Source organism: Amblyomma mixtum, chromosome 3 (assembly GCF_055824585.1).
Source record: "Amblyomma mixtum isolate Tamu chromosome 3, ASM5582458v1, whole genome shotgun sequence".
NCBI classification, from domain to species: Eukaryota; Metazoa; Arthropoda; class Arachnida; order Ixodida; family Ixodidae; genus Amblyomma; species Amblyomma mixtum.
The window spans coordinates 17,465,343-17,491,852 of record NC_143014.1 but is presented as its reverse complement, the minus strand read 5'-3'; the positions used below and the strand labels follow the sequence as shown (position 1 = coordinate 17,491,852).

At 45.6% G+C, this 26,510-nt stretch overlaps 1 protein-coding gene and 1 long non-coding RNA gene across 4 annotated transcripts in view; one reads left to right on the top strand and one right to left on the bottom strand.

Moving 5' to 3' along the window:
- Nucleotides 1-22,666, bottom strand: part of Oat (Ornithine aminotransferase precursor) — a 42,629-nt gene extending 19,963 nt beyond the window's left edge. For 2 of the 3 annotated variants that reach the window (XM_089578266.1, XM_089578267.1), the window contains exons 1-2: nucleotides 22,263-22,666; nucleotides 5,150-5,324 (exon numbers count right to left, since the gene is read on the bottom strand). In XM_089578266.1, the coding sequence (XP_089434392.1) occupies nucleotides 5,150-5,318 (169 nt within the window). In that variant the 5' untranslated portion in view covers nucleotides 5,319-5,324; nucleotides 22,263-22,666. The remainder of the gene's footprint in view (nucleotides 1-5,149; nucleotides 5,325-22,262) is intronic. The other variant, XM_089578268.1, reaches the window with a different exon arrangement.
- Nucleotides 22,487-26,380, top strand: LOC149349352 (uncharacterized). Its single transcript, XR_016290047.1, has 3 exons — nucleotides 22,487-25,147; nucleotides 25,246-25,328; nucleotides 25,727-26,380. It is a non-coding gene; the product is annotated as an uncharacterized LOC149349352 (long non-coding RNA).
- The last annotated feature ends 130 nt before the right edge of the window (nucleotides 26,381-26,510 follow it).

Genomic DNA, 26,510 nt, shown 5'->3' with positions numbered 1-26,510 from the left:
GATCAAATAAAACGAAATTCAAGCTTAAAGGGGGCTCCTTGCGATACTGAAATTCTGCGCGAGTCGGTACATTGCGACTGCGTGGTTTCGAATTCGTGCGGTTCTTGAACGTCTTCCGCCGCACGAACTTTTTTTATAACCAGTCAGAGTTTGCGGAACTCAATTATGCCGTGTATTTCGTTTCGAATACAGAAATACAGAAAGAGGTAGCAGCGAAGCGCGTGGGAACCACACGACTTTATGGAGACGGCGAGCGCGGGAGGAAATGGTGGAGCATTTTAAAGCGAGGTCAGCGTACCCGCAGCAAAACGCACCGCAACCCTGACTTTTCTATCGTAAAACCATAAACAACTGGCGTTTCGATAACAGGAAGACGCCCCTCATTATACACAAGCCACCGCAGAGTGCATACCGCCGAGTAAGATGTCGATTTTGGCTCTAGTCGCTAGGCCTAATGACGGAGGCAGACGGAGCGCTTGCTTCGGCCGTTTCTCAATTCTTACTGTTTCGCCATCTTCGCGTTCTCGTTCTGGACCCAATGTACTGCGGGCGCAATGCAGCTCCCGCAGCGGCGTGTTCGCTTTCCCGTTTAGACTTTGTCTCAACCCGTGCGTCCATCGGGCAACGTGCTGAGGGCAGCACAGCCAGGCCGAGCTTGTGAAAGAGGTCGCCGCCCGTCGTCTGGGCACGTGTCTCGCGGCGAAATTTAGTCATTAGGAGCTTTGAATGTGTGCAACACAACTGACCCCTTCGTCCGGCATAATAGCAATATGTTCGTCCGAAAAATCGTCCACTGTATTAAGAAAGTTCCGTGAACTCACCTTTAAGCTTCGAAAATGCCATTTCAATGATGAGTTGTGCTGCAGCCTTCCAAGCACGTCATTGCCCGGTAGTTCGACTTGCCTTACACGCGAAGTGTGCAATGGCGATGAAGATCGATGTCGACGTGAGGATTGATGTCACTCGCAATTGTGGGGCGCATAGACGTTTCAACCTCGAGATATTAGTTTCGCTTTCAGAATGTGAAAATACGCGTTTGACGCAGAGTAACAAAAATGATGTAGCAGGTGTTGCCTTTTGGCGCAGCTATCACATCACTGGGAGGGAAAGGTAGCCTTGCACCATTGCATTTCTTATCTTGACGAGAAAAGAGATGGGTTCATGAGGGACAGGATCCAGCATTGCAGCATCCTGGCTGTCATGAATCTCTCGTGGATTACTCTGCCTGCAGTAACCTAGTAGCCTCAATGCCTAAAGTCTTACTGCTGGCAAAAGCTTTACACAACATGGAATACTTTGGACGTGAAACTAACTGAGCTAATTTCTGCAGCTGGTTCTCTGCAATTTAATTTTGTAGTCAATCTACCATAGGTTCCCTTGCAGTCTTTTGCCTTTGGAACCCTCGTCTGTCTGTGTGCTCAATTTAGTTGTTTTGAAACATGCATACAGAAGCAGGTGACAATAGCACCTGGGCCCTAAGTTGCTAGCTTGGGACCATGCAATAAGTGCACAAGATAGTGTACCCGGGCACCGGTAACAAATAATTGTAAAATGTGTAAATCTTTACAAGCATAAAGATAGGTTCCACAAATGTAGTAATCAACTTATACATCATTTGATTTATGACGAATGAAAGAAACGAAATACCAACATGGGGCAATGTTTACAAACATTCAAATAATACATAAATGCCTTGTAAAAAGGAACAGAGCTTTTAACAGGATTCTAATACAACAAGAAAGGAAAGTTGCAGCATAGCACTTCATTTCAGCAGCAAAAAGAAAGTTCTTTTGTTAATGATGTCCTTGAGTGAGCGAGAAAAATTGCAGCTTCTTTTTACTGGTGCTGGGAGAGTGTTCCATATTTTTGTGCCAGTATATACTAACAGACACCTGCTGTATAAGTTGTGAACGGCCGGAATGTAAAAATGATAGTTATCTTCGCTTCGTGCGTGCCTTTTTGTGGGTATAGAAAGGAAGCGGGTTGTTTGAAAAAATTGTATGCAAAGCACATGCTGTTTTGTAATCGCATGTGAATCTGAATGGCACAGTCTGAAGTTTGTGAACAAGTGGTGCTGGATGTTCTCCGTACTTTGAAAAGGTTAAAATGCGCACAGCCCGTTCCTGCAAAATGACGAGTGGTTCCAGATAGGAAGGATAAGTATAGCCCCATGATTCAACAATGTAAGATGGCAGTGGAAAATTGCGACTTCTTAATGTTAGAGGAAAGTGCTAACGTGCTTGACAGAGTACAAAAAATTCGCAACCTAGTTTCGTGCAGATGTTACAGATATGTTCCTTGAATTTAATGATGAGTCCAGGGTAATGCCAAGGTATTGGCACGAACATATATTTTTGATGCCTGAATAAGAAAAGATGTAATTTGTTATCATGCAGTTTGACGTCAATACACTGGCATTAAACCATTTAGCCATGTTACTCAGTTCTTTATTAGCACTTTCTTCACTACCTTTACCGGACATGAGTGCAGCTCTGTCAACAGCATATATAAAGGCATCGCTATCTTGTATGCACTTCAGGAAATCATTCATGCACAAGGAAAACAAAAGCAGTCCCAACACCCATCCTTGTGGTACCCCATGCGAGACTGGCAAAAAATCAGAAGTGCATCTTTGTATATGTACTTTTTGCTGTCAGTTTAAAAGATAGCTTTGAAAAAATTTTAATGATACATCACGAAATCCATAGCAAGCCAGCTTCCTTAATAATTGATAGTCAAACTTCTTTCAGTCTATGAATATGCCAATAGCTGTTTCTCTGTTATGTAAAACATTATAAATCGTATTTACAATACATGTAACAGCTGTGCTGGTTGATTTGTTTGGCCGGAATACATGCTGATTAGGAACTATGACATCATATTTTAATAAAAAGCCTGACATTTGTTTTGCTAGAAGTTCTTTAAATAACATATTAACTGTTAACAGGACTGATATAGGCTGGTAATTTTTTAGGAGATCTGGATTCGCTTCCTTAAACACAGGAGACACCCTTGTTACTTTAAGAAGGTCAAGGTATGTGCCGTAGTGATAGGCAGCGTTAAATATCTATTCTAGAAATGAACACAGTATGTCAATATTCCATTTTAAACATTTTACTGTTAAGCATCACAACCAGCTGCTTACCAGTCGGTTATAAGAGCACCAAAGACCTTATTTCAGTGGATGTTATATCAAAAAATACAAATTATTGCACAGTACTAACAGGTAATGGAAAATGACTAACTTGAGGTATTTGTATGGCAAGATTACGGCCAATACTAATAATACATCAATTAAATTCATTGACGAGCTTTAATTTGGAATATCCATACAGGGAACAATCAGAGAGCTTTGGCAAGTGCATATTCCCCTCGATGACCAAGTTAATTATCTGCCATAGCTTTCTTGAGTTTTGTTGATTACTGAAAATAACTTGATTGTAGTATTCTTTCTTGCCACTGCCTAACACTGCAACTAGCTTGTTTCTGAAAAACTTGTACTTGTTTCTGTGAAAGCTGTTTTCTTTGTGCTTTTTGTACCAGTAATCTTTTCTGCTAGAAATTTCTACAGTACTGCATGTTTTCCATGACTGAATTGGATACCCAAAACATTTTTTTGGGGAGGAGTAGTTACTACAGATTGCAAAAGTGCATTATCGAAGGAAGTGTACCTATTGCCAATGTCACAGTAAAGTAGAATCATATCTGAAACTGCAGTGGGGTTTTTGTGAAGAACACTGCGATCAAAACATCTGGCCAAGTGATACACTGGTTTCTGTACAGAAGCAACGCAGGAAAAGGATCACTTATACACAGGCAACTGTATCGTCCAAGTTGAAATTGCATCACAAAATGTGGAAGTGTCACTAACGCGTGTTGGGTGCAATATGACGCCAGTAAAACAGTAAGATAAAAAAGTTCTTTATAAGCATCCTTAGAGCTTCCAAACAAATCGACGTTAATATCATCACACCCAATACATTTCCTATTCTTTAGCGTTTTAATTTTTTGGCCTGATTTACAAGATTTGATGACCAAATGCCTTCAGTACTTAGATGATTACATCCTTTTTTTGTTTCATGAGATGCACAGCTGATGTGACAAAGGTGCTTAAGGTTGCCAATTTTATCTTGCACGTAAAAGCGATGCACAGCTGCACCACGAGGCACAGACTCGTTTTTTTTTTTCCAGCCGCAGTTGTTCCTCCTCACATGCATGGGGGTAGGGGGGTTTGGGGTGGAAGTCGTTCTCTGCCCTTGAAAAATTAGAACCTTTGCAGACAAAGCACGATGAAAGCAAATATGGACTGCTGGGAGAGCATTTCGTTTGGAACAATAAACAGTTGCACTGGCATGACATGCCTTAGCCCCTTTGCATGTAAAAAAAGGTATACCATGTCACCAGCCAGCGCAATGTATCAAGATGCCAACATTGCAGAGACGCATTTCACGTTTCGAGATCACAGGGGTGGTGAGACAATGAAAACTGCATTTGGTCACCACGGGAGCCACCTGCCAACACCTCAACACACTGAGCCTTAAAACCAGATGCCTCGAGCGTCACGAAATAAAAAAGAGACACATGTTAGTATATGCCTTCAGTAACTTTTACAAACCATGAGCTCTCTTACCCTGTGCCAGTTTTAACCAACATGCTGTTAAAGTATGTGCATGCAACTAGTGCACACAAATTTAGCCTGTTCTTTCAACTAAACTTTCAGTCAGCAGAGTGTATATGTAAGCATGTGCCAGCCAGAGTGCCAATGTTGCGCGCATATAAAAAGGTCCAAGTGGGAATTCCAAAAAGTAGAGACATCTCGCAGTGGCACACGACATTCACCTTCTGCAGAACTTGCGGCGTACATACACAGTCAGAACCCCGGTCTACTGATCATCCCATTTCAATAGCTTAATGCCACACAGTACATCCCATCCTGTGATAAATGTCAAAAAGCCACTGAAAATACTCCTAGCTCAAAAATTAGTATACAGTGCCCTTCAATCATGAAGCTGAAGCACACAACTTCCAAAAACAACTGTCACAAATGGCATTAAACATAAGACTGCAACCATATTCTGGTAGTCAACATGGGTACACTTACTGTGCACCGAAGCAAAAAGCTAATGCGCCATGAAAATGCACTGAGTACCTTTTGCTTTGTGGATTGCCACAGGAAGTGGATGATAGTTGTGGGCGCCATATTTATCTTCTCGTTCAAAGACCTGCTCAGAGCTCAAGGGATACAGCTGTGCCTGTGTCCTTTTCTGCAGCCAGCTCAGCTGCCGACGCAAAATCTTGGAAGCCGTGGCCGCTAGCATGCTCTTCTGCAAATTAACAGTACACATACCAAAGCAAGGTTTAAATTATGATTTATATGAAGAACACTGATGTAAGGTTCACAATCAGGGAAGGGGAACAATTTAGGAAAGGTATTAAGCTGTAGGAACTTGAGGCCAAACAGTGACTAGGTCCAGGCCATGAGAAAAATTATAAGGATGGCAAGAAATGCATTTGGCAGAAGTGAAGGCTAACAAAAAAAGCATTATATATAGTCCAGAATCAGTGCAACAAGCTGTGGAAAAGAAAATAATAGGATTAACATGAGGAGACAGAATGAGAGCCGTGAAAATCGGAGAACAAGCTTGAGTTATTCACATCCTTCTGGCAGAAATCAAAAACAGGAAATGGACATAGGGATCAGGTGGCTGGGAAAAAAAAAAGGAAATTGGAGCCCTAGTGGACATCTGGCTGAAGATGATAAAATGATTCCAAGGGCTCCACAACATATACAGCAATATAAGCGGCACAAGCAGCCCCACGATGAACACAAGGCAAGCATATTAATCTCCAACATGGCTGCCACCATGATGTCAACTGTAGCTCAGACACGAAATAAATCCGAAATGGTGGGCTGCTTACATATACAAGCAATAACTTAACAAACTGCCCCCCCCCCCCAAAATGCAAAAGACTTCTTTCCAGATCAATTTCCGTTCACATGCTCGCAAGCTGACAGGGCAACCACAGGCTGTTTGCTTCACAAGCTTGCACTGCAGCTGCACAAGGGGAAATAGTTGGCCACTGATAGCATGCACACTGCAACCACTACGAGAGCAAAATAAGCATGGGCAACAGCTTCACTTAGTCCACACCTAACTGCATATGTTCAGAAAAGGAGTTGCATGACTGTTTTTCCTTTCAATCATGAAATTTTCACATGTGACAGAAAAATGTGTCACCATAAAGAAAGGACTTCAGTTTTGCAAGGAATGCCATAGTTTTGCAGGAAACAACAATATAAAGAGTGTTTCACCTAAGATTTTACACAATTTTTTTAAATAAGCTTTTTGAGCTGGAAGAGCGCTTTTTTTCGGCACAGCATTGTCAGCGGAGTAGTACATCAGAATACAGCTAAGACATGCTAACAGGCTAGTTAATTAATAACTAATATTGAATAGTTAACTTTACAACTATTACTGTTAGGCTCCTTAATTAGTGAGAGACATACAGTCCATCGAAGTAATATCGATATCAGTTTTTAGAATTTCGAAAACATGGTTACCTTCGGCACTGTGGCCCAACAAATTGTGGCTATTTCGATGAGCTATGCGCACTGGAGAGGTTCGCAGCAAACCACAAACCTCTTAGAGACGCCCAGCTAGAGGTCTCTGAGAGGTTTGTGGTTTGCTGGATTGCTTTGCCTGCAAGCTTCTCAAAAGCACATGTACAGTTAAAACTCGATCTAACGAAGCACGATTTTACGAAGTTCCCAATTTAATGAATAAATTTCAATTCCCCAGGAAGTACCCATAGGGTTCAATGTTCTCAATAACCTGAAATAACGACACAAACTACCACTAAACCTGATTTAACCAAGTTTTTAAGGAAATAATTGAGTAAAAAAAAAAAGGTGATTTCTCATTTGTATTGCCCACGATGCTTCGCAGCTTGCTGGCAGCAGTAATATCTAGGCTGCCCAGAAAGACACAGCCCTGGTTTTGTTGTGCAAGCTGTGCCTCTGTGCGAAACAAAGGACTCAACAGTCGGCGGTGCTTCCCACCTTGACTTCGAATACCAGACGGTGCTTTCATACGCAAGTGATGCGGGCCACTTTCGCAGACTTTTTATACGCGCAGGCGTGGCTTGTTGGCAAATAGGATGCCGCAGTATATAGCTTTCGGGTGCCACTACATTCAGATTTCAAAGGGCGGAAAAATGCCTTCCTCGATTTTACAAATTAATTCCCGGCTGCTCTTCACTTTGCTAAACCGGATTTTAACTACATTTTGGTGCGATGTAGCCAAAATTTGTTGGGTCACAGCGCCGAGGGTAAATGCATTTCGAAAATCTAAAAACTGATATGGATACTACTTACGGTGGGCTACACGCCTCTCAATAATTAAGAAGCCTAACAGTAATAGTTGAAAAATTAATTATTTAATATTAGTTAACCAGCCTGCTAGTAAGCACAGCTGTATTCTGATGAACTACACTGCTGACAATGTTAATGTTAGGATGGAAAAGCGCTCTTCTAACTCAAAAAACCTACTTTGAAAAATTGTGTACAGTCTTAGGTGAAACGCCCTGTATAACAAGAGATGGAAAATGTCACATTTTCGCAACCTGCATTTGGAGCCCTGTCAAACCAAACACAAATTTTTGCCAGACCCACCGTTGCCAGATCTTAGCTTTTTTCCAGTAAATATATGCAAACTTTTGTACTTGAATGAATGAAAAAGAACTTGTTTGTAGTTGTATTTCAAAGAAAAAAAAACGACAAACAATGTTCCAGAAACTGTGCACTCATAAAAGGCTCCTTTTCAGCACCATCGAAAAAGATGCAGCGAGAACTTAATGCTGAAACTTTTTTCTTTGTATTTGTCGGTCCTCTTTTGTTCAGAAAAAAATTCAAACTTCTAAACATGTAAGCTTTTACCATTTAGTTGCAACCCAACATTTTCCCAAATTCAAAGATTTCAAAAATGGTCCACTTAGGTTTGCGTTAAAAAATTAACTATCATTGTCGATTTTCTCGAAAATTTTCTGAGCAGACCCTCGGTATCTGATAATTCAAGGGCAACAGTAAAGTGTTCCATTATTTTGTACTCGCAGATAAAACTGAATGCATAATGAAGTTCATACTTCATTTTGTTACCTTTAGAGGACATCATCTGCTACAAAGAATAATATTCAACTCTTGGATTTTGCACCGACTGCATGTTATTGCATTTAAGTTTGCACAAAGGCAGAATTTAGAAAATTACTTGGAGGCTTGCTTTCACTTATTACCCTCTTACGTAATGCATCCAAATATTAGTTTCTTATTTTGCATAATTTCTCCAGGCTTGGCTAATGCCAGCAGAAAAATTTTTCATCCGTCCTTTATATCTTGTATATTTTCGTGTTATTAAATGCTTCACTGCTTCTGCTTAAGTAAATTTACTGTAGTTTTATATAAACTTTGTCACCACTGATTTCCTCCAGAAAATAATGTTAATGAATTTTTGGGTGCCAACTTTTTAAAATGTGAATCTGAATGCCTCAATATGAAGAGGCACCTTAAATTTATAGAGATGCAAGCTGGAGCAGACACAGGTACAACTAGCTAAAATATTCTTTTAGGTTTTTTTTTTTTTTTTTACATACGACTATGTTTCAAGGCACTCGTACTCAACCACTACCCCTGTCAGGTCTCGTGTCACTCTCCCTGGGTCCTCCACTGCTGCGTCCAAGAGCATGCTAGGGCTGCTGCAGGGTGCCTGCTATTATCAGCTGTCACAAGCATGGTCTCAGACCCAGCTGAGCGGCAGTAATGTTGCAAGCTCGGCACCTCAGGCACATGTATGTGAGCTGCCCCAAATTTCATTACGAGCACTGAAGTCTCCGCAAATAATATACGGAGAGGGCGTCCTTGCTATCAAGTTATCAAGTCTCAAAGCATCAAATGGCGTGCCTGGCTCAAGATATATTCCACTCAGAGTGTACTGTTGTCCATCAATAACTGTGACAGCGCACACGTATTCATTGTCGCTGTGAGGCAGGACATCAACCAATGACGCCGGGATATCCTTGCGAAAGCCTATCAGCAATCTGCTGACATCTGGTCGTTGTGAATGATGGAAATAGTATCCGTGGAGTCGGAAAGTTTCCTCGATGCGTGATTCACAGATGACTATGAAGGGGAAGCGGTACGCTCGCATGAGCTGTCGGAAATCTGAGAGTTTAGAGCGTAGCCCGTGAGCGTTCCACTGGAAAATGGTGCATGTACGAAAGATGTTGTGGATTGTCAGGTGTGGCGAAGTTCTCGCTGTTGACGCCATGATTACTGAAGTGTGGTATTACGCCCCTGTGGAGCGTAGGGCAAGCTTGCAAAACTTCTCTCCAAGCATTCAGTTCAGCCATTAAATGACGGCAGCATCACCTACCTCTGAGGCCCGACGACTACCAGCAGCATCGACGTGACATTTGTCACAAGTTCATTCGCCCACAACTTTGGCTGGTGCACTGATTCGGAGACACGCGGAATCGACCATTACCCAATCCTCATATCGGCTTTCCATGCGCAGAGGAACCCAAAGAAATTCCTTATAAAATCTACAGACTGGGACACATACAAGGACGCTGTAAGCAGAGGAGTTACTGCGGCAACTCGCAATGAGGAATTAGCATTGACAATGGCGTATTGCCTGAGAGCGAGTACACAAATTACAACTAAAAATGGCAGCCTACCTTCAAATGATGCCACATTTCAAAGGCTCTGCGCTATACGCAGGCGAGCTGAAAGGAAAGCTCTGCGCACAAAAAACCTCGATGACCTACATGCATGCCGACGGGCACAACGTCACATTCGACGTTACATGCATAAATTCAGTCGGCAAAAGTGGCGTGACTTTTGTTCTACGCTGGATGTGCGCCAACCAGTAACCAATATTTGGCGGATAGTTAGAGGTATGCGCACGCCACTTCAACAACTCCACCTCTTCGCTGCACTCTCCCTTCACGAACAAAAATCTATAGAAGAAGTCTCAGAAGAATACTGCGGGCTACTGTCGGCAGGGTCAGGACATTCGACACTCTCCGCAGATGGTCAAACAGGCATCCCAAAGGCGGCAGTGCCAGCGTTAGACCTGCCTTTCACAATGGAAGAACTATCCACAGCTATCGCGGAGACAAACAGACACACGTCTCCGGGTCATGATGAGGTGACCTATGACGGCATTGCAAAGCTACCCCACACCTCCCGTCTTCGACTCCTGGAGTATTACAATTCTTCCTGGATGGCTGGTGAGGTCCCCACGGAATTGAAGCTGGCGAAAATTGTGCCCGTTTTGAAACCCTGTAAGCAGCCAACAAGCTACGCATCATTCCGGCCCATTGCCCTACTGAGCTGCGTAGGTAAGCTCATGGAGCGCATGATCTGCAAACGCATAACTTGGTTCCTAGAAAGCCGAAATGAGTTTCCCCAAGAAATGAACGGGTTCCGTCAAAACAGGTCTGCGACTGAAAATATCATCGCCCTCGTCTCATCACTTGAGGAGTACCTTCATGCTGGGTACATCCCAACAGCCATTTTCCTAGACATCAAGGCCGCCTTTGACTCTGTCTTTCACCATGCAATTCTCGCAGCTTTGCCAGTCTTGGCCTTGGAGGAAAGCTATACAAATGGATTGGGCATTATTTAAAAGAACGGCAAATTTTTATGACCACTCCAAACGGTCCAACACGCTTTCACGCAGTGGAGAGGGGCGTACCACAGGGAGCGGTGCTCAGCCCTCTCCTGTTCAATATTGTCCTTATACACATAAGAAGACACATTCCGCGAGGGGTCCGTATAACAATTTATGCTGATGATATCTGCATCTGGACCGCATCACGTTCGCGCTATATTACCCAGCAACGTCTTCAGAGAACGCTATTGCACATTTCGATGTACCTGGCTTCCAGAGGTCTTCGTCTCTCGCCAGAAAAGAGTGTTGCAATGGCGTTTACAAGAAAAATGATGACCTGATATCCGCTGCTCCTAGGCGGACGATCGCTACCATATGTACGATCTCAGCGATTCCTGGGTGTCGTAATCGACTATAATCTGTCATGGACACCTCAGATCAAAAAACTCCGCGAGAGGATCACTGCAGCATCGCAAGTGTTCAGGTTCATGGCGGGAACAAGGTGGGGCAGCAACTGCCGATCAATGCTTTTGCTTCAAAAAGCCTACGTTGAAGGAACCTTGCGCTACTGTCTACCAGTGTTTGAAAGATTATCTACATCAAGCAATAAGACTCTCGTCGCCGCACGGAACAATTGCCTGCGAATATGCCTTGGCCTCCCAAAGGGTTCCTCTGCATCAGGAAAAGTAGCGGAGGCAGGATGTCTCCCACTAGAGATGATTGCCGCCCAGGAAACTATGCGTACCCATCTCCGCCATGTCCTGCAAGGGAAGAAGCACTTCCTGCACCGTGTCCACCTAACTCACAGCAACTCTAGCTCTGGCCAGGCAGTGCAGCTCCTGCTCCTCCCCACTATTAATCAGCCACAGAAACTACTACCTCTGGCCTTTCCTCCATGGACACTCTCTCCTCTAAAGGTGAAGAAGTTTGTTCCAGGTGTGAATGCAAAGAACCGCATGCCACAGGCAGCGCTTCTGCAAGCTACTCTTGCCTACTTAACGGAGGAATATAGGCAGCACACTCATATCTTCACCGATGGTTCAACTACTAAAGAAACCTCTTCTTGTAGCCTTTATGTGCCCTCAACAGGCCATGCCCTTTCTTGCCGGCTGCAGCGGAGGACATCCTCTACGACAGCTGAGCTTCACGGCATTGAGGAAGCTGTTTCTTACATCCTGCGCCGAACTGCCGGCCGTTGGGTTATCTTCACCGATTCAAAAGCATCTCTGCAGATCCTGGCCAACCTGCTGAAGAAAACGAATCACCAGCCAGTTTCCCTGGACATCGGGTATCTACATCATTTAGCTATTGCCGCAGGCCACTGTATAACATTTCAGTGGCTACCTGCTCACTGTGGCACTCTGGCTAATGAAAAAGCAGATGAAGCGGCCCGTAAGGGCCATCAACATCGGAGATACATTCGAACTTTTTTCATGAAATCTGATGCGTCCCAAATGGCTAAAAGTTTTGCTTCCGAAGAAACGTATCGGCTTTGGAGTTTGCAGACACATCAGTACCAATTTCTTCACTCAATCGACCCATATCTTAGATCAAGACTCTCACCCAGAATTCCTCGACATCTGGAAACACTTTATCATCGACTTCGTCTGAATGCTGCATATACAAACGGCTTGCGATACCGTTTTGGACAAGTGGACAGTCCGCAATGTGACAACTGTGCCTCGATAGAAACTGTGGAACATATCTTGCTTGAGTGCCCTGCGTATGCTAACGAGCGTGCGTACTATGAACATTGCATGCAGAAGCTCTGCCCAGTGCCCCTAACAATGGACAAAGTTTTAGGTTCCTTAGCCTGCCTTAGGCAACAGAGACTTGCAATGAACTTTCTATTTACATATTTAAAAGACATTGGACATCTCGATAAGCTTTAAATTCACTTGCACGTTACCTTCATGCATTCTTCATGCAGTGAACTTCGTCAGCCCATTTGTCGGACTATGCACTCCATCATTCCATAGGTTACATCAATACTCGCCATTGCATCCTTAGTACCCATTTCATGGCCGCATTTTATCTTCGTTTTTTTTTTGCCTCTTCCACACTGCTCTCCTTCTGTCTTTATCTCCCAAATTCCCCTCCCTACGCAGAGTGGCATGCCAGCGATATTGAAATGCCAGCTAAATTCTCTGTATTTCATTAAAGAGTCTCTCTCTCTCTCGCAGTAATGTTGGGCCTAGCCAGGTGCTGAAACACTTGCGTTAATTTTACAAGTGGTGGTACAGCATTTCAGGGTGGTCATGGTCCTACATATATCAAAGTCAGCCAACAAAATGTCTATTCCATTGAGAATTTCCAAAATTTTAAACAGAGGAGGGTAAAGCATGAAAGCAATTATGAATACAATGGTGGTCGGAATGAAGACTCCATAAACTCTACTACGAAATAAAGGAATTGATCATGTCACTGTTCGCAGAGTGAATGGTTCCACTCAAGGCCATGGACTTGTCCACAAAAGCTTCTGCTCTGAAACCTCGGTGTAGGCTGCACTGCTTTTATTTGCGATATAACGGGACACTGACATTAACTCCAAGCATTTTTTGTTCTCGGTAAAAATTGGTTTTATGGCTCTTTTCGGGTATGCTTGAGTATGTCTGGCAGCGAAAGATGTATTTACTGCTAAGAAAATTGCACAGAAACAAAATACTCCACCGGTCGATTTCATAAGTAAACTGCAGTGGGTTGACACCGTTTTCCCAGTTCAAAACAGTGATCATGATGTACACTTCAGATGCTGGAATATAGCGACAGGAGAACTTTTAAGTTGGTGTTTTCTGTCTTAAGGTACGGACACACTGACGGCAAAACGCGCACGGCACGCCGGCGGCGGCAAGCTGCTTGCCGCGAAACCTGCCGCGGCGGCGGGTTGATCTGCCGCGCAGCGAATGGGTAGAGGAGCCATTTTCGGCGGCTTGCCGCGTGTCGCGGAGCGGGGAGACCAATGAGGGGCGCCCGGCTTTGTGACGTAAGGAGCGTCTGTTTTAGTGCACTGCACGGGCTCAGGCCGGCCCGAAAGCCCGGGCCCGGCCCGGCCCGCGGGCTGGACCGGGCCGGGACATGATCTGTTTTGCCGGGCCTGGGCCGGGCCCGGGCTTAAACCTGCGGACCCAAGCCGGGCTTCGGTCCGTATAGAAACGGCTGGTGTCCGACTATTCATTCACTATTGCAGAGTGAAGTACACAATTGCGGCATTGGAGCAGCGGCACAGGTGAGCTATGGGTTATAGTACGCGCTGAGAAAAGAATTAAGCTTTATTGATTGACTTATTTATTTCCTTGTTTCCGCACCGCGGTGGCTTAGTGGATAAGGTGTTGATTATTGAGCCGGGGAACCAGGATTTGCTCCTAGCCTCGGCGGCCGCATTTCTATTTAGGAGGCAAGCATGACAGCCATGTACTTTGTATTATCATTGCTATTTGAAGAAACCTATGTGGTCGAAATGATCCGGAGCTCTCTGCTTCGCTGTCTCTCACAGCCTGACTCCCCTTGGGCCCTTAAGCCCCAAAAACATCGCTTTCATTTTATAGCTATATTTTTCTCATGTGAGAAAATTCACAAACTAAAGCGCGTTTGGTTTTCTTTTTGATCAGCTGACCGGAACGTCTCGTAAATGAAATAGTCACAAAAGCTCGCGAGAGTTTGTAAATCTCATCTGATAACCACATCTATCCCTCCTTGCTTCTTCAGCCTGGTTGACATGACAAGTGTTTTGCCCTGTAAGTTATCACGTGGTTCGCGCGTTATCTTCTGCTCCGCCAACGAGAGTAAAATTTAACCGGTCTTAATCGCCCATTGATCGTTCGTCATCCCAAAACATACCTATACACTATTAGAATTGCATTCGGGAAGGACATATTAGTTTAGGACGCTTATAGTCTTCAAAACACACACCGTGAAATACTCAAGCCTTTTAGCTTTTCGTTTCTGCTGAAAAGCGACTAGTTCGGCTAAGAGTTAAACCTGTGAGATCGCGTTCACTAAAAAAATGTCACCCCACTGCTGGCTAGGCAGCTTTAATGTTTATACTTCGCGGGCGGCAAAATATAACTGATTAAAATCATAGGGGAATGCAAAGTAGTCTATTACGCGCGTATGCAGCCCTTTTTATTTGGTTCTCGGAACTTCCGAGTTTACCTCTGCGCACGTACACGAGATCAGTGTCCAGAAGAGGGCCTGGCAAGCACTACTCTTAATCACTTCCTTCTGGGTCAAAAAGAACCAAGTTTCTGCAAGCCAAACTCAGAACCTTTGTCGGCCAGTTTCTTATCGGTCTAGTAGCAGTCTACTTGCTCAGAGTGAGCAGTATACCTCAAGCGGTACTGTGAAGCGGGCCGGGCCGGGCCCGGGCTGGGCTTCACTCCGGGATTCACGGGCCGGGCCGGGCTCACTAGAGCGATAATTTAGCGGGCCTGGGCCGGGCCCGGGCTTGAAGCCGCGGGCCTGGGCCGGGCTCGGGCTTCAGGTCGCGGGCCCGGGCCGGGCTCGGGCCTCAAATTCAGGCCCGTGCAGTGCTCTAGTCTGTTTAGCCACCTCTTGGCTCCTACTAAAGTTACATGCCAGCGGCGGCGGCGGTGCCGCACGCGCTCCTTCAGAATCGCGGACCTCGACCGGTTTGTCAGGAAGGGAGCTTTGCGCGGCGGCGACTCTTGCCGCCGAGTGTGGCCGTCCCTTTCGCGGCGGGGGTGGCGCCGCCAGCGGCATGCCGCGCATTTTGCCACTAGTGTGTTCGTACCTTTATACACACACTGTTTTTGGTGAGAGCAGTCCTTTAGTGATTACACTCCTCCATCTCACAAGTCATTTGCCGCACTGTGAAGCCCGCAAGCCAATGAGAACAGCACGCGCTGCAAAACGTGTTCCTCCATGCCCCTCACCCTCGCGACTGGTGGCTCCATCCTTGGGAAGGAAAGAGCACCAGTGTCCAGCTGCTGCACAATGGCAGACTCGGCCGACTCAGTGGACGCTATGTTTACTAATGGCAGCACACCACATCGCAGCAGGCCTCTGCAGTACTGTGTTTGTGCAGACTTTCTCTGCTAATTTAACCAGTGAATGAAACACTCAGTGTAGCTTCAAAACACCACCCTGAACTACCGTTTCACTAACAGCAATAATTGTTTGAAAAATAGTCACAACTATTTGTTGTCTTCCTAGGCCCTGATTGGATGGGAGAGCTGCAAGTACAAAGCGCAGTATCTGACACAGGCAAGCTAATGCACGTTTACATGTGAAGCCATTAGGTACTCCTTGCACGCTTCCTGAAAATGGGCAAGTTTGCTTTCAAGTGCACATGAAGTGCAATGTTGTGTGGTATTTCACCAGCCCACCAACACTGCTGCACACAGTTTGTTACTGTAGTGAAAAAGTTGCACCGAACGCCTAGACATAAAAGAAGACAAGAAATGTGGCTGCCCGGCAGACTACGAGAGAACAACTACAAGCTCCAACACCAGAACATCACTGCTGCGTTTCTGAGGGCTACCAGTGTGCTAAATCCCGCCGCACACCAGTAATATCTGGAAAGCGCCTTCATGGATGCCTTTCAAGATGTGCCAAACCTTGTCGCTTTCAGGCATCGAGGGGCTGACGCGATGGCACAGGTCTAAAACATCCTCGATGTAGCTCGTGAAAGTTTCCCCTGAATGCTGTGCCCAGCCGCACAAACTTGCGGACTGCAGGGCATCCAAAGACATCCGTAAAGCGGGCTTTGAAGGTGGCCCAAGTCGTGATGTCGGCTTCGTGATTAGCGTACCAGAGTTTTGTGACTCGCGTGAGGTAAAAGATGACGTTGTTGAGCTTAAGGACGTCATCCCACTTATTGTGCGTGCTTACGCGTTCATAGGACGAAAGCCTCATTACTTAATTGACATTCTTTGTTTTGGGATCACAAAAGTGATACTTGTTTTCAAAGTGAGTGGAGCCCCACTGCCAATATAGGTTAGCCTGGTAAAGACGGGTGCGCTGTCATCAAGGTGTGGCTTGTTTTTAGACAGATCCCAGCAGATACATAGCGATAAGCCAAGTCAGAGGTTATTGCATTGCGCTGCGTCTAGTTTCATGACACAAGAACACAGGTGAAAATGGTAAGCCACTTTTTGCCCTTGGTCATTCCAAGGAAAGCTTTGCACAAGAAAGACAGGACAGAAAGGCGAAAGGCAAGTACCTGTCCATAATTTTTCTCCCTTATGTTATTTTGTGCAAAGTTTTCCTTGAAATGGTCATTTGCCAACTGTGCATTGCCAATGGTATAGGCTTGTACTGCATCCCAGAGAGGCAACTGTGCAATCTTAGCAAAGCAAAGAGGCAAAACAGCTGCACCCTCCCCACAGCTTTGCTTTTATGTATGGGTCTTATATAGTTGTGGTGAACCTATTTATAGCCTTGTTTTGAAGTCCTCTCATAAAGAGCTTTTTTCGTTTTTGTACCCTGCTCACCAGACTCGCATGCTGCCTTCAGTACCTCGTCCTCATTGCTAGCTAGGAGCAGTGCTGGGAGCACCAAAACTCTTGGGTAGTGCTCACATATGCTGAGCAGACAAACACCAGTCGCACGTTCGCGTCCACAGAGGAATCTGCACATTTTTGGGATTTCTGGAATATCAATATGCAGAACTAAAAGTACGCGGAATTTTAATTTGGGCTTCGCGAAAGCCACCAAGTTTGAGCTAAGCTTGACATAAATTTCGTTCCAAAAAAAATGACTCCATAATATCCAAGCCTTGCTACACGGACATCCGGCTGGCATTACCCAGCCAGAAAAAAGTGTGCAAGATACATATTTATGAATTATATAATGGAGCTAACAAAGCGGAAACAAGCCTCCAGAGAACTTCCAGAAATGTGGTCAATGTGCAAAATGCAATCCCAACTTTTACCCTTAGAGGCAACATCTGGCAAGAGAGAATGAAATATGGCCTCCATAATGTATTTAAATTCATAACATCATAATACAAGATTTAGTAAAGCCTTAAAAATAATCAGCTATAAAAGAGGTTGTTCAGAAAAAAACATGAAGATTTTACAGTCCTTTTTCAATACACATCAGAGTTGGGAATATTTTTATATTTTTGAATTCCGGAAGACCTCAATATGAGGAATACTTCTCTAGAACTATCACTTTCGCTTAAAAAAAAAAGCAGAATGAACTGAAGAGTACTAGACAGAAGCTTTTTTTTGTTGTTGTTCAGAATGTAAAGATAAAAAAAGGTTATTTCATTTAGTGACACAAAAACACAAAAATGTTTGCATCCATTTAATTGACATTTGAGGAAATTTCATACCATGATCTGCAGGGCCCCAAACTTTCAACTTTGCACAAATTCAAAAGTGGTGTTGCCGACTTCGTGTCACGTGTACATTTATCTCACAAAACTACCGTGTTTCATGCAAAAAGGGCCATTTTTTTTCGTGTGTGGATACATTTGTCCATCACATGAAAAATTTCCTTCAAAACGGGTGTAGCACAACTTCTCCAAGAGCAAAACCCTCATCGCAAAAGCCCCACAGCGTTTGTCTCATGCCATAATCCCCACGTGCCAGAAGTCCCATACTAGAATCTCCATGCCAAAAAGCCCTGCCCACTACTGCTGCTCTCAGTATTCCCGACGGTTCGACAACTTCAGAACACTCTTTGCGCATATATACAATACAATTTTATTCTGCAAGATGTACAGGGATTAGCTGAGCCCACGGAAGAGGGTCATTTGTTCAGTGCCACTGTTGGCACCACAGGTTGAGGTGGAAAACTGAGACAGACAGTGAGGTGTACTCCATAAATGCAGAGGTAGAATGAAAGAAATCATTCAGAAAAACACCATTAAGAACTAGAGGGATACAGAACAGAAAATTATAAACACTGGTGACAGTAGCCACAAGAAAAAAGAATACAGTGGCTGGGTACAATGCAAACACACAGAAGCACAGACACAAAAAGAGGAGAAAGTAGAGGCACTACAAGGACAAAGCACACCACCACGAACAACCAGTAACTTTCACGGAAAAGTAATGTCAATTCATCGATCGAAGTAAAAGGTAAGAACATCATAAATGCCGAAGTGGAAACACAGAAGAACCGAATAGAGTTAGCTTTATTTTTATTTTACTTGAAAAGGAGTAGGTCAGAAATTGGTAAGCGATGCAAGTATTTAGAAGCATAATGAGCAGCCCACTAAACAAGCTCAGCGTAAGCAGCACCATGGTTTGTCGTCCGGACTGTATTAAAATCAAAAGGCTCAATTAAATAACGAATCCTCTTGCCATGTAAAACGGTAAATACATACGTGTTCAGGGCTGAGGAGTCTGCACACTGCTGTCAAGGACACACAAAGTAGTAAAGTAATGGTCACCCACTTCCACTCGTATAACTGCGCTAAGAGGATCTAACTTGGGGCACCTGACACCAATGTGGACAGTGTAGAACTGGGAAAACATTGGCCCTGCAAAATTCTTCACAGGTATGCCCTTTTAGAATAATTTCCAGATCCCAGCCGTTGAGACGATCCAAATGGTCAGATACACCTGGCTTTTTGGGTTTGCTAATATTGATATTCGTGGCTGCCGCTAAAACAAGACTGTGTACTTACCCAAGATCATTGAAAGTTTTCTGAAATTTTGCCTCACATCGAAGCCTGGCAGTCTGTAGATCGCAACCACAACAAAGGAATCTTTTTGATTGCACGCGGAGAAAGCCAAGACCTCAGCTGCTGTGAAATGACAAGGTACTTGTTCTGTCACCCACGCAGGTAGTGCTCTTTCTTAGCAAGGGTTACACAGAAGTGAGGGACATGGGATGAGTGCCCTCCTTGTTTATTGTGTATTCTAATACCCACAGCGCCACAAGCGGCATTACAGTGGGGGGGAATAACACATCATACAAACGAAGAAAAAAAAAGGTAACAAAGTGCAGCACATACAATGCATGCAACATTAATACAGCCTAAAAACAGCATTCACAGAGAATAAATCACCTGACGTAATTAATACCACCTCTCCAGAGAGCCGGTTCCTTACAGATTGGAACACAAGGCCACCAGCAGATTGCAGCACGCCCTAATACCCATGCCACATGCACACCAGAAATGCCAATGAATGCTTAATGCGTGGGGTTTGTTAATTCTATTATTTTCAGAGTTGGCGCTACACGTCTAGATTTAATGTCATTATATGTGTGTTGTGATGACGTAACACCTGCAAGCCAATCAAAAATTTTACTTGCTTATAAATAGTAATAATGAGCATAAAATCTCAAAAAAGTTGTACAAATGTGATAATATAAAAATAATTTTGCCCAAAACACCCCTGTTCTTGGTCGACAAGTCGGAAAAGTAGCCTCGCATGTCAGTCAGTGACAGCAGACAAGCAGAGAGTACCTGTCAGTAGTGCCGTTCAAAATGGCGCTATTCACAATGAAAATGCAGTAGAGGTACCACCAATAAACCATTTGCCACTTGATAGAGAGTCGTTGATAACAAATCTGCATGCTCTTCTGCAAGTGGAATGAGGTTGAGAGTACGTATTTCTAGGGCGAATGTGCTTACTGCCGTCTGCAACTTAATGACTTCGCCACAACTCATTCGCCTGAGAAATGCTTACTCCTGTCCCTATTCACGCGCACAGAAGGCATGCAACTTGTAGCAGCTTTCCCACGAGTTGCAAATGGTTTATTCACAGCTTTTAGTCAGGTGAGGCACCTCTGCTGCATTTTTAATGCGAATAGAGCCATTTTTGTCAGAGCTCCTGACAGATACTCTCAGTTTGTGTGCTGACACACGAGTCGACGGATACTTTTTCGACTTGGCAACCAAGAACAATGATATTTTCAGCAAAATGATTTTTACATTACTTTAGGACAACTTCGCTGAGATTTCATGCACATCGGCACTGTTTTAACCAAGTGAAATTTCTCACTGACTTACGTTAATATCATCTCCATGTACGTATACTGGCATTAAATCTGGCCATATAACATCAACTTAAGGGATCAAGCATTTACTGCAATTTCTTGTATGCATGTGGCATAGGCAAGCAGACATAGTAGAACCACCTCTATGTGGGGTTCGATTTAGGCACACACAAAAAAAAACCCTTGCAGAGGCGGGTGGCAAAGAGCGTGGATGAAGCTGCAAAAAAATTAAATGTGGGAGGAAAAACCATTCGAAAGTGCATTTTTTCAACACAGTGAGTCAGTCACTGAAATGAGCCCTCCAGCCTCCCGCTGCTCCCTCCAAGAGTCGCTCATAAGTCCACCCCTGCCATACTGCCGCAATATATTACCTAATGGGGCAATCACGTTGGGGGCTTTCGAACCCGGGGATTTTAGAAATGGGGGAAAACGCAACTGGAAAAATACATTGTGCCATTTGGTGCGGGCCATTCGAAACGGGCAATTGCGTCGAGGGCTTCTGAACTCGGGGCTTTGAAAATGGAGCAAACGCAGAAGGGCTTTCGGAGCATAAGGAGCATTTGGCATGGGGCTTCTGACATTGGGTGCTTCCGTGCCGTCCAAAACACATCTGGGCTGCTGCCAGGAGAGAGAATCATTGGGCTGAAATTTACCGATAACTCGCTACCGATTTGAGAAACAAAAAAAAATGCTTGCTTTTTCGATTGCGGCCCCAGATTCTCCCAGAACCGAGTGCAGCCGGAAAAAGTGTCAGCGCATGACTATGAATGATCACACAGCATCGTGGCTCTTATCGGCTACGGCCCTACGGAGAACGTCGGATTCCATTTCACGAGGTGAGGCACTTCCCAAGTCGAAAGCAAAGTGGTTCGCAGCACGTGGGCGGGTGCTCTCGGGTTCGACCCCAGTTCGAAGAACTGGATTAAATTCCGTTCGATGTTCATACCCTAGAATTCGTCGCGACGATTTTTTGATGAGGCAGCCAACTGTGCGCACCTCGTTTTCAGTTCTGCGTGTGCACGTCAAAAGTGTACTGGCTGCGTGCTATTCTGATGTCTTTCAAAACCTGAACACTTATCTCTAAAACACCGCCTAAATACGTTCCTGCTTGCAGTCGCCTGCAACACAAGCAGCGGCCTCAATTCCTGCGCATCACTGTAATACGGCGCGATCGGACAATCTTCTCACGGCCTCAACAGCAAAATGTCATGGCTTTTCGTAGCCAGTTTATAGTCAATCAGAGGCCAGTGCCGGTATAATTTCAGCCCGGCGATCATGCCGGTGATTCTCCTGGCTGCCAGCAGAAGCGCAAAAAAAAAAAAAAACTGTCATTAAACAGCTGCGACTGTGATTATCTGCACAGCGAAGTGTGTGCGCGCATCTCCGTGCGTGCGTGTGCTGCGCGCGCGCAGCTCGTAGATCGAGCCAAGAATATCAGGCGATCGGCAAGATTATGAAATGATCGTATCAAAGCGACAAGCATCGCAGCAAAGGCCAGTAACCTGAACCGGTGTATTGCCTGACAAAATATAAGGACCACGAGGAAACAAACGCACTGCGTATCACTGGCCCACATTGCAGAGCTTAGGCGCGGCCGTTGAAGACAGTCGGAACAGCCAAAGGGAGTGCACAGGCGCATTGTATAACTATGAGTGTATTATGGAAGAAGATGCTCACCGTGAGTAGGGTACCGTGAGGAAGCGTGTGGCGCAGAGATGAACCCGCGAGCTCACAAATGAAAGGCACAGCCCGGCGGCGCGCGCTTAGCGGTTTCCCTTCGAATACCGGCTAGTCCTTGGCTAGTCTCCGGGCGCTAAGGGTGTCGCGCTCCTAGTGCATGCGGCGGTGGCGCTGCACGCAGTTGGAGCGTAGAGCAACCTAATCTAAAAACGTTGGCGTAGAGTCACTGGAAAATTTTTAGAGCACTCCGACTGGCTGATGCGGATCACGTGACTCGCGCTACCAGAGGAAGGAAAACTAAGGAGAGGCCCTTCGTATAGGTGAGGTGCGTTTCCGCCGTCAACGCAAAGAGTCATGGGAAAATCGTCTGCTGGCTACTTCCGGTTCCAAATTGCTCAACTGATTGCATGCATCGCCCTATTCACCGCGTAAGTTGACATCGTTTATGCGATAAATAACTCGTGGTACTAGTCACTTATTGCACTGAAGCATCGAAAGAGAAGCCCGTACTACGTATCTGCATGACCTGAGCGCAGAAATGGACAATCTAGAGAGGTAAGCGTATTTTTTCATGGTTGATATATGCCGGCCGCCGTAGTCCATGTCTGTTGTGCATATGCGCTGAGGCGCATATGCACAACATACGTCATTATACAGCGCATAAGTCATTATACAGCCGTTTTTTGCCGCACTTTGGTAAACTGCAATCTGTGCAGCTGATTAGACGATGCTCGTATTTTCCTGAGAGCGTGTAGAGCCGCCAGTGTGCTAGCAGACGACCCGTATATGCCACTGCGCGCGGGGCGCGTCTCAGCACATCGCATGGTGCAGTAATAAATCGCCTTGTCGCCTTTTTGTTATTCCAGATGCAGTGCAGGTGGCATTTCATGTGAGAACACGCATGAACACGCCGCAAAGGAGAGTAGAGGTTAGATTATATATGCCACGCTGTGTTGTACGGAGCTGCGTGAATAAAATGAAATGGCTTGCCCGCGTGTTCTGGAGCAGAAATATTTTATCGAGTACTTACTGCTTTCAATGATCCGTTGGAAATACGTTGCATGAAGTCAAGGTCACCACGTTACTTCAATCGCATGGGTGATTAGCCCTGCGCTGCGCAACGTACCATATTAGAGCGCAAAGTGCGTTAGGTACCAGGGTTCTTTCGTCACCCTAAAATCACAACTGCGGCAGGCTACAAGGCAAATCAACTTGCAGACTGCTCATGAGGCGAAGTTGAATTTCTCTTTCGATGCTTCAGTGCAATCAGTGACTAGTACCACGAGTTATTTATCGCATAAACGATGTCAACTTCCGCGGTGAATAGGGCGATGCATGCAATCAGTTGAGCAATTTGGAACCGGAAGTAGCTAGCAGACGATTTTCCCATGACTCTTTGCGTTGACGGCGGAAACGCACCTCACCTATTCCCAATGCATTGGCGAGAATGTGGCGGAAGTGACGTCAAAATTTAGGCTTAAAAAGTCGGGCCACTAGCAACGTTGTCGTTGTTGCTAAGAAAACTCGGGCCACTGGCAACGGCGTCGTTAGCGTCGTTGTTGCTAGGGGCCCGAGTGTTTCTCGGTGGCGGTGGACGGGCTTGCGGCACGGTGTGTTCGGCCTTGCGTGTTAAAGTCTACATGCCTGGCGTCGTGACGCTACGTACGCATCTAAGATTGCTTTTGAATGCAGTAAATAACCGCTCATTTGATATTTTGTTCGTCAAACTTGGTGTCGTTACGCGGAGCGATCGATGCATTGAAATGAATCTCGCGAACAGGTGGCACTCCGGAATCGCGCTTCGACACGCGAAGAAGCGTTGATTGTTTTGATCAGCGAACTTTCGCACCTCACCAAACAGCACAGAAACATGAAGCCGCTCTCGGCGATGCTGAGCTGCGTTTCGAAGGCCACACGGCGGGTGTACGGTAGCCCGAGGAGGATGGTGAGCTGAGCTCTAAGCGGCGCGCAATGTCGTCTTTCTTTGCCTTGCGTCGGAAAAGGTTCACCGCACCTGTGCGCCGGTCTGTGTCTAGGTGCGTGTTTACGGGGAGGGAGGTGTAGGAGTGTAGCGGCGAGCGGCGCGGTTTTTTTTATACCTTTCTTTTACGAAGCGCTTGCGAGCCGCGCGCGATACCCGCCGGTAGCTCGGTGGAGAAAGAAGATAGTGAGGAGAGCCGAGCGAACTTCCGGTTGCGGGGCGGCTTCACAAAAAGTGACGTCAGGGCCTCTCCTTAGTTCTTTCCTTCCTCCATGCGCTACCATATCTCTTCCAAGCGAGCGGGCGGAATACATGCCCTCTGAGGGAGTTCCTTTTGGGCCGGCGTTATTGCGACCGGGTGAGAATAACGGAAATCCAAGCCAAAGCGTTATTGCGACCCGGTGGAAATAACGAAAAGCCAGCCCAAAGCGTTATTTTAGAAGCGTTTGCGGGACGGCAGGCTGGAAACGCTGATTGGTCGATGGGATGCGCTTCTCCGTGACGTTTTTTGACTTCGCCCTCGTTCTCAACCGGACGTGGCGTCAGCGCGCCTTTCTCGACCTCTCCCTAGAGCGCCTGGGGAATCGCTAGGTGCACCCGCCGCGCCGCGCGTGCGTGGTGAGCGGGCATTCGTTTCGTGATCCTCGGCGCGCTCGTTTCGAGGCGTGTGCAGCTATGGCGTTCGTGCGTGGTGCGCTCGGCGGCGACAGCCAGCTGAAATTTCTGTGCAGTTTTTGCTTGCGGCTTTCGCCGTTTCCCCATGAGCACGTGGCTAGTGTCGTGCTCGTATTTAAAGTTTTTGCCGCGGCACTACAAGGATCCGCATCAGGCGCGCTTTGAGGACCGCCGTTTGACAGCTACGCTGACGCGCTTGTCGGGGGTGCGCATTCTCAACCCTGAGGTAAGGACTGAACTACATTGTCGCAAGTTTTCTCGTGCATTGAGGACTCACCAAATTGCGGTGCTTGTAACGAAACTTTTTTTTTTTTTTTTTTGCAGCGTCGTTCCCTGGATATGCTTCTCGGAAGCCGATGTCATTGTTCGCCGCGGACGCTGGGCCTACTGCTCGCCGCCACGCCGCTGTAGGTTGACGTTGAAGAGCTGCTCCAAACGGCCCTTTTCAGGGCCGCTTCATTGCTTCCTGGAAGATTGCGGGCATCAATCTCGCGGCCGTGTTCCCTCTCTTTGTCGAAATCGGCGCCAGACATCAGAACCCGCGCTAGGCCTCGTTGCAGGGTTAAACGAGTGCAGTGTGGCTTTAGAGAAGTTATGACTTGCGCTTAGTCTATCTATATCATTCATTCAGTGCAGTGTGCCTTTGCTTCTTTAGCGACTTCTCACGCCTTGTGTCGAAATCGGATTTAAAGCTCACGCCACGCCTCGTTGAATGGGTTAACCGAGTGCAGCGCCTAGCTTTGTTTTTGTGTTCTAACCTGTAAGCAGTGCACCTTTCTTCGCTCCTTACTTTTGTTCTTTTCAGTCGTTTCCTGAATCCGTCGAAAGAGCCAGGCTTGCCGGATGGTTGTTCGCCGTGAATGGAGCCACGAGGCGATCGCATCTGCATACACAGCACGACTTTGTTCCCTCGTGTTTTTTTTTTACCAAGGATTGCTTCGACAGCTCGTGCAAAACGAGGACTGCGCACGCCGTGTCGTCGCTGCTTAGTGAAGAGGCACAAAACGGATGTCGTCCTTACTAAAGGCCCTTCTCGGGGCCACCTCAGTGTTTCCTGGCAGACCACGCGCTTTCCGCCCTGTGCACATGTTCCCCTCATTTCCAATCATTTGTAAGTTGCATATCAATGAATTAATAAATCAGTCAATGCACTTTATTTACCAGAAAAATCTCGCTGGTCACCCTGGGCTAAAAGCTGTGCACACAGCTTGACAAGGCCCAGGGGACCATTAGATGACAGTTTTGAACGTAGGAAAAACAAGTTGGTACTTTAAAAGAACATGGAAAGTACACCAAACAATATAAGAGATAAACATTACAATCGCGCCTTACAGTAAAGAAAAAGAAAACACTTTGACAGCAGACATACAGTATCAATTTACACTATAATACATACAAAATTCACGACATTCAGCATTATGGCACGAAATATAAGAACAGCACATAAAGCAAAAAAGAATGCAAGTTACAATATTACAGATAGATTAGCTGTTTACATTTGCATTAATATTATTCCTTTGCATAATATTAGTCCTCGTCTCCTTGGGCCTCCTTCAAATCCTGCAGAAGGCTTGAATTTGCAACTGCTA